This window comes from Littorina saxatilis, linkage group LG6 (genome assembly GCF_037325665.1).
Source record: "Littorina saxatilis isolate snail1 linkage group LG6, US_GU_Lsax_2.0, whole genome shotgun sequence".
NCBI lineage: Eukaryota > Metazoa > Mollusca > Gastropoda > Littorinimorpha > Littorinidae > Littorina > Littorina saxatilis.
The window spans coordinates 6,431,404-6,446,787 of NC_090250.1; the positions used below are offsets into that span (position 1 = coordinate 6,431,404).

Genomic DNA, 15,384 nt, shown 5'->3' on the forward strand with positions numbered 1-15,384 from the left:
AGGTCTGAAAAGGTGGTCTGTATCAAAGGAATGCAGGATAAAAAGAAGACATGCAAGAAAATGTGTAAAGACGTCGTCACGTATGGACAGCAGGTGCTGCACGTATTGTATTGTATTGTATTGTATTGCGTTGTATTGTATTGTACAGCATTGTATTGTATTGTATTAAATTGTATTGTATTGTATTGTACGGTATTGTATTGTATTGTATTGTATTAAATTGTATTGTATTGTATTGTACGGTATTGTATTGTATCATGTTGACGCCTCACCTGGCAAAGACGTCGTCGCGTATGGACAGCAAGTGTTGCATGATGGACAGGAAGTAGGGCTCAGCGATGGTTTCCTTGACGCTGCTCAACAGCATCTTGAAGCACCCCTCAGAGTCAGTGACAGGCAGTCAAGGACAACACACTGATACTTTGGGAACGTATTCTGCGTTCATGGGCTGAAACTTCCATGTACACTCTTATTTTGTGCACAAGTGGGGTTTTATTTGTATGACCGTTTTATCCCGCCATTCAGCCAACCAAACCCTGATTTCTAGGGATGACCGTTTTTATCCCGCCATTTAGCCAACCAAACCCTGATTTCTAGGGATGCGTGCTTGGTATTTTTATCCCGCCATTCAGCCAACCAAACCCTGATTTCTAGGGATGCGTGCTTAGTATTTTTATCCCGCCATTTAGCCAACCAAACCCTGATTTCTAGGGATGCGTGCTTGGTATTTTTATCCCGCCATTTAGCCAACCAAACCCTGATTTCTAGGGATGCGTGCTGGGTATTTTTATCCCGCCATTTAGCCAACCAAACCCTCATTTCTAGGGATATGACCGTTTTTATCCCGCCATTTAGCCAACCAAACCCTCATTTCTCTGGATGCCCCGTTTTTATCCCGCCATTTAGCCAACCAAACCCTCATTTCTAGGGATGCGTGCTGGGTATTTTTATCCCGCCATTTAGCCAACCAAACCCTGATTTCTAGGGATGCGTGCTTGGTATTTTTATCCCGCCATTTAGCCAACCAAACCCTGATTTCTAGGGATGCGTGCTTGGTATTTTCCTGTTTCTATAACCCCCCGAACTCCAGGCTCACCTGGCCAGGGTCGAATGCGTTGGATAAAAAAAGTATGCGTCAATCAATCAATATGAGGCTTATATCGCGCATATTCCGTGGGTACAGTTCTAGGCGCTCTGCAATGATGCCGTGTGAGATGGAATTTTATACGGCCAGTAGATTGCAGCCATTTTGGCGCATATTTACCTTTCACGGCCTATTATTCCAAATCACACGGGTATAGGTAGACAATTATTAACTGTGCCTAAGCAATTTTGCCAGGAAAGACCCTTTTGTCAATCGTGGGATCTTTAACGTGCACACCCAATGTAGTGTACACGGGTGGTGTTCGGACACCGAAGAGAGTCTGCACACAAAGTTGACTCTGTGAAATAAATTTCCGCCGAACGTGGGGACGAACTCACGCTGTCAGCGGCCAACTGAATACAAATCCAGCGCACTACCAACTGAGCTATATCCCCGCCCCGTCAGTGATGGAAGACCCCAGGATTGAGAACAACGCTGTGTTGGGTATGAACATTCTGCCCAACATTTTTTTGAGTTTCCAATTCCATGGGATGATTCATTCAATACATGTACACCTCCTTTATGGTTCACGCTAACACGGTGTCCAGTGCCAAGTTGGCTGGCCTGCAGGTCGAAGGGAACAGAAACATTTCTTATACTTTTTGAGGTGCTCTATATGTCATTTCATCATACCATTTTAGTTTTCCAGTAGTTTTCCACCTGTGGCTCGCCCAGAGGGCCAAAAAAACAGCATCAGTAAAGTAAGGAGCTCACTATGTGCACATGATTCTTACCAGGCTTTCGGACTATTTTACATAATGTACTGTAAATGAATGCAGGGAAAGAACGAAAGATTACAAATGCAGAAAAATATTTCTCTCGTAGCTAAAACATGTGAAAGGATATTCGAGCTCCATGCGGATGTTGTCATAGCGATGAGAGAACTCATCCATATCCTCCTCTTTGTGCTCGTGGAAGATGTTGAGATGTGTGCTGAGTTCCTCCTCTTGGGTTTGGTCCAAGAACTGAAACACATCATGCTCAAGTATTCAATCATCCTTTAAATGTTTGAAATAAATCCCTCTGGATACAAAGCTGCATAAGCTTTTAAACGCACTACCAGCTTTCAAAAATGCATTTAAAGTGGAACTTTTTAGGAAGTGTTTATCTACTTGAAAACAAGAAGTGATAGTTTTCATTTCATTTTAATTTTTTGGGGGAAAATTTTTTGTTTTTTGTTACCACATATACTTTTATTACATGAGTTCTATAAATGACACACACACACGCATGCATGCACGCACCCACACACACATGACAAGTATGCAATATAAACTCACGGGCAAAAGGTCGTTCAATCCAGTCCTCATGAGCTCGTTTCGCAGGTGTAACCTGAGGTCAAGGTCGTCTGGTGTACTGATGATGGCGTTGACTAGCTGAACACATGCCACCTGAAACACACACAACACGTCATTCAGTGCGACACAAATAACGTCTTTAGTTTGGTATTTGGTATACTTATTGTCCTTTGGGAATGGGTGGTGACACACATAACACGTCATTCAGTGCGACACAAATAACATCTTTATTTGGGTATTTGGTATATTTATTGTCCTTTGAGAATGGGTGGTGACACACGTAACACGTCATTCAGTGCGACACAAATAACATCTTTAGTTTGGTATTTGGTATACTTATTGTCCTTTGGGAATGGGTGGTGACACACGCAACATGTCATTCAGTGCGACACAAATAACATCTTTATTTGGGTATTTGGTATACTTATTGTCCTTTGGGAATGGGTGGTGGTGTACATGAATTAAAGGAAGACATCTTCAAAGTCAGATGCCAATCGGCCTGTAGACAAAAGCTTGTAGACATTTTGGAAACTGGACATGGCATCTGGATGCTTGAGACACCTCATACAAATAAATGGTGTAGTTAGAACAACATTTCTGACTGAAATGATCGGTTCATCATCATAACTGTTGTTATCATCATCATCATCATCATCATCATCATCATCATCATCATCATCATCATATACAGTGGAACCTCCTTTTTAAGACCCCAAATCAAAGACTTATTATTTCCCTTTAAAGACCCAGTTTTTTCAGAAGTTCTGTTCATGACCTCTGTAAAATTACCTCCATTTTAATGCTCCTTCCTTTTTAAGACATGATTTTCTCAGATTTGTGGAGGTCCTGAAGGGGGGGGGGGGGGGGTTCCACTGTATTGAGAACACACTGTGATTCCCCCCCCCTCCTGTATTGAGAACACACTGACCTGCATGGCTTGGTTGTCTCTCATGCCCATGCCCATAATGACGGGCACAAAGCGCTCCTGGCCGCGAATCTCCCCACACACCGTGATTCCCTCCAACACTTTTTCGTGGCTGCAAACACACACAATGAAATTAGTCCTTTCTATTCACACATGTTCTCGTGGCTGCAAACACACACAACTCAAGTTTGTTTCGTTCATTTTGAATTGAAAGGTATTTTGTATGGATTTTGCATGACGTTGTTAATTGTCATGGTTTGTGATTAGTATGTCTGCTTTCCTGTTCAATATTCCATTAATTTAACTGTTGTGTGGTTTCTTAGCCCCGTAGGGCTAAAACCTAATTTTTAAAAAACCTTGTAAAATGTGAAACCTACTTAATGTGTAGCATGCTAAAATACATGTACCATGCTTTAAGGTGGATGGAGTCAAATAAATATGCAATAAAATTGAGAACAAGCAAAAATGGGAGTTTGATTACAAAATACTTGTTACATGACAACTGTGCATGGCCTGATCATGAACCTTCTCTACACACATGTGGATGATCTATGAAGGGAATGAAACACACGACTTATTCTCAAGCTTGAAGACTATGTTCTTGTTGTTTTTGATCCAGTTCCTGGGAGTGTTTCAGCATGCTTGCTACGATCATTTGGAGATTAAGTGAATGCACTGCAAGTTCTTACAACAAATTCTAAGACAAGAGTTAACACACAATCTTTGCTTGGTTACCATTTTGCCACAAGCTTCTGATCCTGACATGGACGGCGGCGTACCGTGACTTGTGACTTACCCATTGGGTGGAACGAGACACATGGCAGCCAATAGTCTTACAGCCTCCAGCATGGTGGGCAGGTCTGCGGGATCGACCGTGCGTGACAATATTGTCAACGCCTCTTCGTGGTGAATAATCTGCTTCAGCCCGAACTGTAACGACAGACAAGACACAGCATGCAGACTGGAGGCCATGCAAACATCGCTCACACGGTTCACCACAACGTGGCTAGCTCGGAGTAAGATGAGACGTGAAACCGTCTTATCTTAGGATTTAGCAACACAACACACACTAACTTGCTTGATGGTTGCAGTTTGATCAGTTAACATTCTAGATCCACTCACACAATATTTACAACAACTTGGCTAGCTCGGAGAAAGCAATACAACACAAACTAGCTTGCTGATGGTTGCGGTTTGATCAGTTACATTCTAGACCCACTCACACATGGTTAACCACAACTTCATGGGTGCAACCTGGAAAATTCCAAAAACCGGCAAAAGTTGGGGTCCAGCTTTTTTAGTATTTAAAATGCCAAAAAAAACCTCTCCTGGAACAAAAACATTGGCAGCCGATGAAACCAAAAACCGGCTGCCGGCGTGTAGCCGGCAGAGTTGCATCCATGCAACTTGCTTGGCTAGCTGGGAAAAAGATGAGATGTGAAACAATCTTATTACATTTCCAGGATTTATTGACACAACACGCTAGCTTGCTGATGGTTGTATTGCTGTGAGTTACATCCTAGACACACTCACACACGGTTCACAACAACTTGGTCAACTTTGAAACTGTTGAGGCACGAGATGCAATCTTTCTTTAGGATTCAACCACACAACACAGACTTAGCCTTGCTGATGCTGGCTGACTTTTTACAGGGAACATCTTCTAATTCTTTAACCTAAGTTCTGCAATGGGAATGAACACACTGATACTCCACTGTATTCAAGACTGAAGCACACCCAGCAAACCTGAACAACAAGCATGCAGCCTTCATCCTAAATTGACATGGGTGACAATGTAAAATGTACTACAAAACGTATCCTGCACTGACCTTGTTGTTCATGTAGGCCTTGAGACAGCGCACACACTCGTAGGTACTCCTTCTCTCCGTTTTACTGCAAGATAACAAACTGAATATTTCCACTTTGGAACATCATTTCACCACAAGACATCTACACAAATGACAAAGCACATTGTTTTTTGACAGTTGCATGAAATTGACACCCCTGCCATTAGCCCTGAAACAGACAATGTTGGGAAATACATGTAACTCTGTTTTTGTGTATTTTTTATGAGCTAGGTAAGAGTTGCGCCCCATATTGTTGAGGCGAATACATGATGTCATTGATTATATAGACCAGCGGCCTTGGCATCTCAGTCAAAAATCAGCAGTCATGTGCCTGCAGTTTTGAAAGACGAAGGCAGTATCTCCGGCAGATACTGTCATTTATGTTGTGTCCACTCCATAATTATGTTTGTTTTTCTTTTGAAAAAATGCACATCAGATTTACTGCCGCCATGTTAACTTGCTTCAGATTCAATATTTGACAACAAGTCTTCCACAGTCAGATGTTTGTCTATTTTAAAACTTTACACACAGTCAAACTTTTTTTCAACCCAAAACCAGGTTATGTAAATTGAATTCGCCACTTACTGTAAAAAAACAAGAAGAGCAAACGCTCGATCGAGTCACTTTCGCAGTTCTGAATATTATATGAGGCATCAGATGGACAGGAAGAAATTGCTATTCACAACACAATGAGTCACGTTCACATAAAATTTGAGCCCGGTCACTTTTATAGTTTCCGAGAAAAGCCCAACGTTAAGTTGTGTGTTGCCGAACAGAAAAGGCTAGTTATCTCCCTTGTTTTTCTGATAACGTTCGTAAAAGGCTACAGATGTAAATACTTTGATGTAAAGAATAATCCTACAAAGTTTCAATCACATCCGATGAACTTTGTCAAAGATATAAAATGTCTAATTTTTCCTTTGACGCTGACCTGTGACCTTGAAAAAGGTCAAAGGTCAACGAAACCATCGTTAAAGTGTAGAGGTCATTGGAGGTCACGACTAAACAAAATATGAGCCCGATCGCTTTGATAGTTTCCGAGAAAAGTCCAACGTTAAGGTGGTGTCTACGGCCGGCCGGCCGGACGGCCGGCCGGACAGACTAACACTGACCGATTACATAGAGTCACTTTTTCTCAAGTGACTCAAAAAACCACGCATGGTACTCAAGCCAAAGACAATTCAAAAATTAGAATTATGCTTGCTGACAAACAAAATAGCCTGTCAAATGGTTTTTTTTACTTAAGGAATATGCTTCGACTCAGTATAACAACACATTGCAGATCCAGGGTTTCATTTACTAGTGCGCCCTGCACCATTGGCGCATTAAATCTGAAAATGTCCCATCACAATTCCCTTCAGTGCGTCAAAGGGCGCATTGAGATTACGTACCACTGCGCCACCAAATGGAAAATTTCCTAAATAAATTTTCATTTAATTAATATACTTACCCGAATCACATTAGCATTGAGTCACCTGAGATGCTTATCACTGAAAAACGCTTACCCGGCTAAAGAATTTAAAGGGAAGCAACCCCATCACCAAAACGAAAGTGAAAGTAGCTTTGGTAATGGGCCAGCACACCGGGAGTTACCTCCCATACGGGTGTATGCCACGTCACTTCCTCTAGGAACACGTGCCTATTCTCATACGGCTTTAAAAAATCTTAAAACCATAAGCGGGGCAGGTGGGAGGGAATACAGTATGTGATTCGGGTAAGTATATTAATTAAATGAAAATTTAAATATCATATTCTTACTCCGAATCACATTAGCAGATAACATCAACAAGGCGGTGGGCTAGAAATGAATCAAAACTCACCATCAAGTTCTGGACAGGAACTGGCCTGCTGCTATGAGCGCTGGAAGGCCTCTGGAGCCATCCTGTCGAAGAGCTGTGACGTCCCGAAGATAAAAGTTTATAAAAACATCTTCGGAACGCCAATACGCAGTTGTCAGCACCTCCTCTAGACGTCTGGAGCGCAGAACTGCCAGAGAGGATGCCCACGCCCTCGTTTCATGGGCTCGGGCCGAGTCAAGTGGCAAGGAGGGCATAACCCCCCCCCTCTTTGTGCGACTCCACTCATAAGCCTGCTTGATGAGCGAGGACACCCACCGGGCCAACGTTACCTTCGACAAATCTTTCTCGCGCCTAGTAAGGAGAGAGATAAACAACAACTTCTGAGAACTAGACCGAATCGGCTGAGTCCGGGCTAAGTACAGACGAAGTGCCCTCACAGGGCAATTGACCGAATCGGGGTCATCCGGGGCCAACGCGCTGGTCAGAGCCTTAACTCTAACCAGCGGAGAGGCCTGCCCCGGAGACTGATTCTTGGCCAGGAAATCAGGCCGGAAACGCAAAGATGCGGAACCGTCCGGCTCAAAGGAGATATCTCCAGGCTGACCCGACAGGGCGTGGACCTCGCTACCCCGTCGGGCCGTAGCCAACAAAAGGAGAAACAGCGCTTTGCGAGTGACATTGAACAGACTGGCCTCGCTTAAAGGCTCAAAATCCGCAGAACGAAGGAATTCCAGGATTAAAAACAAGTCCCACTTGGGAGCGGGCAAACGAGCTTTAGCTTCCTTAAGAGCAGCCCCTTTAATGACTGCAGCTATAACACCCCCGACTCGAACAGAACGACCAATCTGCTTAAGAGTCGCCGAGATAGCGGAGCGCCGGACCCTCAACGAGGAGACTGAGGCGCCCTGCGAAGACATGAAAGAGAGGTGGTTAGCGACCTGAATAGAGCGCGGAGCCACCGAACTCACCCCTCTAGCTGAACACCAGGCAGTCCATGCCTTCCAGTGGGAAGCATAAACTGAAGAGGTGGACGCTCTATGCGAGCGAGCCACCAAGTCCAGAGTCAAAGACGACGCCCCAGAGCGCTTCAGCGAGTCCCGAACAACTTCCACACGTGAAGCTTCAGAAGACTGGGCTCCTCGTGTGGAATGCCTGTTCGGGGCTGCACTAGTTCCCCTCGCACGAGTGCGAGAGGAATGGGGGGCCCTTGGGCGAGCCGAAGAAGATCTGGAAACCAGACCTGCGACGGCCACAGAGGAGCGACCAGAAGAAGAAGGGCCGGCTCCTCCATCTCCGCTTTCCGGATTACTCGGCTGAGTAACGGAAAGGGAGGAAAGGCGTACGCCTCCAGACCCGTCCAGGGAAAGTCCAGAGCGTTCACTCGCCATGCCTGAGGGTCCGGGAATGGCGAGACGAACACCGGAAGCCTCTTTGAGTACCTTGTGGCAAAAAGGTCCACCAGAGGCTTTTGGACCTGGGCCCAAAGGCGAAGCAGTGCCCCGTGAGTGATCGTCCACTCCGACTGAAGCACTGTACCGGAACGACTGAGCGCATCTGCCAAAGTGTTCAGCCTCCCTGGAAGGTACCTGGCCGAGATCGTGATATGATGCTGAAAGCACCACACCAGGATCTCGCAAGCCCTCTCCGAGAGAGACGGGGACCGCGAGCCTCCCTGCTTGTTGATGTACGCCGCCACTGTCATGTTGTCTGTAAACAGACGAACATGTTTGGCGTACAGGGAGGGCAGAAACTTGGCCAGAGCTAGAGCAACTGCCTCTAGCTCCAGCAAGTTGATGTGCCACAAGGACTGCTCCGTCGTCCACAGACCGGAAGTAGTCTGAAGATCTGTATGTGCCCCCCAACCCTCCCTGGACGCATCTGTAAAGAGGTCCAGGTCGGGGAGGGGCACGACGATCGGAACACCTCTGCAGACCCACTCCGTGTCCAACCACGGAAGGGTCGCAGACTGGAACCATCCCTGCAAAGGGATGAGGGCGTCCCAGTCCACCAGAGGAGAGTCCACAAACGGCTTCAGCGCGAACTGAAGCGGACGTTTGTGGACCCGGCCCATCTGCCCCAAGATGGAGGCGAGCGAGCGGATGAAAGCCATCAGGAGAGGTAAAGTGGAGCGAATCTGGGCTTGGAGCTTGTCCACCCTTCTCTGAGAAGGCTGGACAGTCCAAGCGACCGTGTCGAAAGACATCCCCAGATAAGTGAATGTCTGTGACGGGGTCAGCTCCGACTTTACCCGGTTGATCGAGAACCCCAACGAGTTGGATTCTCGAAGAACCGTCAGGGTATCCTGCGAACAGCCGCTCTGGGACTGGTTCATGATGAGCCAGTCGTCCAGATAAGCCCGCAGACGGATACCCTGGGACCTCACCAGTGCACAGACCTGTCTCACCACCATGGTGAAAATCCATGGTGCGAGAGACAGCCCGAAAGGGAGTGCGCAAAACTGGTAGATCTGATCTCCCCACCGGAAACGAAGCCATTTCCGGTCGGCCGGATGCATAAGAATGTGAAAGTATGCGTCCGTGAGATCGATCGAGGTCACCCAGTCTCCTGGGCGGAGAGAGTCTCGGACAGAGGCTGACGTCTCCATCTTGAATTTTATCTCCCTCAAGAAAGTATTGAGGAGAGATAAATCCAACACGGGACGCCATCCTCCTGATGCTTTGGGAACAGCGAACAGACGCCCGTAAAATCCCAGGGAGCTGTGGACCCGAACTCTCTCCACCGCGCCCTTCTGCTCCAGGGAGGCAATTTCCGACTGCAAGACGGAACGTGCTTCCTGCGAGAAGGGGGGCTTGAACCGCGGAGGCACTCGGGTAAGAGGCGCCTTTTCCTCCCGCCAGAGTAGACGGAAGCCCGATCTCACCACTCCCACAATCCATTGGCTGTCTACTACCGACATCCAACGAGAAAGTGCCCGGGAGGGGCCTCCCGCCATCACCAAGGTGGAGGGCGGGAGGGAGGTGAGATCGGGAGCGCTTCATTGGGGGTGTGGCTTACTTCCAGAGCCGCCACGCCCCCTCCCCGATGCCGTCCTCTTCTTCCCACCACGAGCGGCCGGCGGAGCCTGCCGCTTCTGAGCTGGCTTGGGGTTAGACGATGTCTGAGCCTGCTTCTGTTTAGAAGGCTGAGACTGTTTCACCCCCTTCAGAGTGTAGTCAAGGAACTGACTGTCCTTGTTTGACTGAATCTCCTTCTGTCTGGCATCCAGTGCCAGCGGACAGAAGAGAGACTCCTCTGAGACCGGGGAGACTCTCAAGGTCTCCCTAGTAGCCAGTTCCGTGAATTGGGACTGCGAGAGGAAGAGATCCCTCCTGCAGAGTACCGCTTGGGTGTACTGCAGGGAGGAAAGACGCAATTGTTCCTCATTGACCTTGGCCAATGCGGTCAAAAGCGCAGAGACATCGTCCGCATTCTGTTCTTCACTGAGAGTGAAAGGAACCAGCGAATCGGTCAATGCCCGAGACAGAGCCCGAACGAGAGTCTCCGCAATGGAGGACAGTTCGATCTGCCGACGTCCAACCTCCTCAGCAGAGAGGAGGGAAGCCTCGGAAACCGGCAAAACCGAATCACGCTTGATCGGTTTAGTCAGAAGAGGCAGCAATTCCCGGGAAACCGGAAGGGTAGCCCTAGGGAGTGCAAAAGACGCCAGCCAACTCTGGCTCTGATTGGGCATGCCAAGCTTCCTATTGGCCGTAGGCACGAAGGAAGAGGCTTGGGCAGCTGAAGCCACCCACTGCTGAGCTGATTCCGGAACTGGACCAAAAGGAAGCAGTAACGGAACAGGCACTGGCCGAATACCACTCCCCGCATGTGCTGGACGAACCAGTGAATGCGAAAGTTGGTAAGCCACTGACGGAGACTCGGCGAACCGGAAGGAAGAAACATCTTCCTGTGCCGGCCGGAAGTCCGCCATGGCAGAAGGAACGAATGATGCGGAAGAGTCCGCAGCCACCACCCCTTCAGGAAAATAACGAGACGTTACTTCCGCCGCGACGTCAAGAACAGCCTTGAGCTTCGACGGAAACACGCCCCGCGACTCCTCGCTGACCACTGATGGAGCATCAGAATAGTCACACGTGGAACCATGACCGAAGTCACCAGTTCCGGAAGCAGAAGCATGCCCTGGCAAACCGGAAACCGGAAAAGCCTGAGCACTAACGTCATCCTGCCGCCCAAAACCCTGTGAAGGTAAAGGGTAAGCAGGACGACCATCCGCAAAAACCGGAGCTGGATGAGCTGACGTCACTCCCCCGACTGAGTGGAGTGATGCCTGCTCAAGCCTAGGCGCTTGAAAGCCGGAAGGCGCACGCTGTAATCCACTATCTGGTATCCGGAAGGAACCACCAGAAGAGGAAGAAGCGTTTCCGGCCGAAACCGGAAGTGTAGTCAACGGAACCGCAAAATGCGGAAGTGAAGACTGCACTGATTGACTTCGCGATCCGGAAGGACCGGAAGTCAGTGAATACTCCATCCTGCCGCGACCGCCGTAGCGTGCCGGAGCGGACGGATCATCACTTCCGGCAAGTGCCGGAAATGCGGCAGTCGAAACCGACTGCCGCCGCTGTTCGATCAAGTCCGGGGCCTCGTAGGTTATCGCCGGAAATGAAAGATCAGCAAGGTATCGGTCGTGACCCGATGCGAAAGAGCTGTCCCCCGAAGGAGAACGTCCAGGCGCCTCACGAGGGCTATCGGACCAGCTCTGCTTACCAGCCGACGCTGAAGAGGGAGGACGCTGCTCCAAGCCGGAAGTGGAGGACAAAGACACGGAAGCCAATGCCCGGACGTCACTGCCAGATGCCGGAAACGCCGAACTGCTGGCGACGGAACGCTGAAATTCTGCCTGCACCAAGCTGCGGATTTCCGGAACCAGTGACTTTAACAGAGAGGAAACCAACGCACCTTGTCCAGGTGCTAACAACGATGACGAAGTCTCCGATGTAGAGACAGGTGCAGAAGTAACAGTAGCGCTAGGCGCCGCAAAAGAAGCAGAAGTAGTAACAGCGCTAGGCGCCGAAATTGGTACAGCCAACAAAGTGTTACGCTCTTGGTCTGTAACAAGTAACGTTGCTTTGGAAGAGGAAGACTTAGGCTTAATTTTCCCCTTGGGGTCCGACTTGCCACGGCGCTTGTCTGAATCAGACATGTTGACAACAACACGTGGCAACGCGAAAAAATTTACTGAAACATAAGTCTAAACGACTGGAAAATTCAGTAAACACACGCACTAATGCGTTTACAAAATACTATAGCTAAACTTGCCCCACAAAAAGCAGAGGCACGGAGAGCTACGAACAAAGTCACACGAGCTAGAAAACTAACTCACACAACAAAATGGCGACACGCAAAACACTGACACGAACGTCAACAACACGTGGCAAAGTAAAAAGATTTACTGAAACGTAAGTCTAAACGACTGAAAACACAGTAAACACACACGCTTACGCGTCAACAAAATACTAAAGCTACACTTGCCCAAACAGAAAGAGGGCACGCAGAGCTACTAGCAAAGTCACACGAGTTAGCTAACTAACTCACACAACAAAATGGCGAAACACGCAAGTCACTGACACACAAGTCCGTAAAAAACGGACAACGTACAGTAACGAAACAGCGCAAACAACCAACAACAAACGGGAACGAGCTCACCAAACTGTAGGCAAGGCGAGCAGAAAAGCTGGGTAACGTGGCCGGCGGGTGTCACTCAAACACACAAGGTCAGCCACAGAGCGTCAAAAAGTGAACCGTCCTCTCCGAGGTGAAAAAGACGTATGAGAATAGGCACGTGTTCCTAGAGGAAGTGACGTGGCATACACCCGTATGGGAGGTAACTCCCGGTGTGCTGGCCCATTACCAAAGCTACTTTCACTTTCGTTTTGGTGATGGGGTTGCTTCCCTTTAAATTCTTTAGCCGGGTAAGCGTTTTTCAGTGATAAGCATCTCAGGTGACTCAATGCTAATGTGATTCGGAGTAAGAATATGATATTTAATGTACACTTTACATCGGATTACACACACACACACACACACAGATAACACCATATTGCACCATTTTGCATCTTTGGACAAAATGCACACATGCTTCTATTAGGCGCTTCTTGCCTTCGACTATGTCCCATCGGATTTTGATTGAGGGGGACAAATGTACCATTGCCCTTTGTTCCCAGGCTAAACCCTGCAGATCTGTTTCCAGACACAAGAGTATGTCCCATACAGACACACACACAAATTCACATATCTGCATACTTGTTAGTACAATTAAAAAAATGTGTTTACTTGAAACAAAATTTAAAAAATCAAATCGAGAAAAGAAATCCCAGGCTTTGAAGTAGTCCATTTGAAAAAAAGCTACAGCCTCATGCAATTTTTATTTCAGAAAACCGTCACAAGTCACACAAAATTCTGTATTACAAAAACTTTAAAACTTCAAAAAATTCTATGAATCAGACAGTACTTGCAGCAGGAAAAATCAGACAAGGACAATCATGCAGGAAATAGACCATTTTTGGAAATAACTCTGTCAGGATTTTATGGCTTGGGAAAGAGTGAGTAACCTTGCTATTTCTCGGACAAAATTACCATAAGTTGTTTTTGTACACATGTATGAGACACACCGCCTTGCTAGTGACTGGTCTATAATGTCACGTGGTCTATAATGTCTGGTCTATAATGTCACGTGGTCTATAATGTCACGTGGTCTATAATGTCACGTGGTCTATAATGTCACGTGGTCTATAATGTCTGGTCTATAATGTCACGTGGTCTATAATGTCACGTGGTCTATAATGTCACGTGTCTATAATGTCACGCGGTCTATAATGTCACGCGGTCTATAATGTCACGCGGTCTATAATGTCACGTGGTCTATAATGTCACGTGGTCTATAATGTCACGCGGTCTATAATGTCACATGGTCTATAATGTCACGCGGTCTATAATGTCACGTGGTCTATAATGCTATAATGTCACGCGGTCTATAATGTCACGCGGTCTATAATGTCACACGGTCTATAATGCTATAATGTCACGTGGTCTATAATGTCACGTGGTCTATAATGTCACGTGGTCTATAATGTCACGTGGTCTATAATGTCACGTGGTCTATAATGTCACGTGGTCTATAATGTCACATGGTCTATAATGTCACGTGGTCTATAATGTCACATGGTCTATAATGTCACGTGGTCTATAATGTCACGTGGTCTATAATATCACGTGGTCTATAATGTCACGTGGTCTATAATGTCACGTGGTCTATAATGCTATAATGTCACGCGGTCTATAATGTCACGTGGTCTATAATGCTATAATGTCACGTGGTCTATAATGTCACGTGGTCTATAATGTCACGTGGGAAATAATGTCACGTGGTCTATAATGTCACATGGGAAATAATGTCACATGGAGAAACTTTCCAACGTTGTGAGATTACCGTCCAGTCACTAGCAAGGGTGTGTCACATACACGTCTACAGGAACCCCATGTCGTAACTTTGTCTGAAAAAAACAAGGGTACTCACTTTTTGACAACCCATACAAACCCTACAGTCATTTCCGGAATTCGTCAACTTCACTCTAACAAAAACTCTGCTAATAAAAGCTTCACTTCTGAAGGGGAAAACAACGCTTGTCAGGCAAAACGATCACTCTGAAAATGTCCCACTCAAGCAACATTCTCATACCATCTGCCGTATCGAAAATCCCTGAAAGCAGTTACAATGCCAAGTTAGTCTAGCTCAATGGCACAATTTGAAAATATACAATTAACTTATACAAGCGTTCGGAAACACTGATCCAAGCTAGTTGAGGCTCATCAGTCTAAACCATCAAGAAACTGAGAAAGTATCAGCAACCTAGCTTCACGAGGTTTGCTATTATTGCAAATGATCTTAAACACTATCAAAAAATAAAAAATGTAGATTAAATTTATGGGCGTTTAATTTTTGACAATACATTACTCTTGCTCCCTAAAAATCTTAAAACACTCTTAGTTCTTGCACATCAGTGCATTCAAAACCATTGTAAATGTATAACTGTTCCTGCAAGTAAATTTTTGGGAATCTGGTCATTCGTTAACCCTCAAAATGTGGAAAACGGTCAGCTTTCCTAATCCTGCAAACATTGCTATTTCACACAACTGTAGATGTCATCGAAGCTTTGCATAATACCTCAACCATTGCTTAAGCATATGGAGGATACATTTACCACATACAAATGATAATGCTGACAAGCAGGCCTGAGTTAACCTTCAAGTTTCTTATCATCAAAGCCAATTGCCATGAACAGAGCATCCTCTACTTCCCTCAAACATTTCCTCTGACATTTTGTTAATAAAGTTTTAGGCCTTTCACCGGGAG

The 15,384-nt window shown here is 46.5% G+C and overlaps 1 protein-coding gene across 3 annotated transcripts in view; it reads right to left on the reverse strand.

Moving 5' to 3' along the window:
• Positions 1-15,384, reverse strand: part of LOC138968364 (protein diaphanous homolog 2-like) — an 85,279-nt gene that overhangs the window by 43,871 nt on the left and 26,024 nt on the right. For all 3 annotated transcript variants that reach the window (XM_070340915.1, XM_070340916.1, XM_070340917.1), the window contains exons 6-11: positions 5,197-5,260; positions 4,164-4,297; positions 3,371-3,479; positions 2,425-2,535; positions 1,991-2,109; positions 273-389 (exon numbers count right to left, since the gene is read on the reverse strand). In XM_070340915.1, the coding sequence (XP_070197016.1) occupies positions 273-389; positions 1,991-2,109; positions 2,425-2,535; positions 3,371-3,479; positions 4,164-4,297; positions 5,197-5,260 (654 nt within the window). The remainder of the gene's footprint in view (positions 1-272; positions 390-1,990; positions 2,110-2,424; positions 2,536-3,370; positions 3,480-4,163; positions 4,298-5,196; positions 5,261-15,384) is intronic.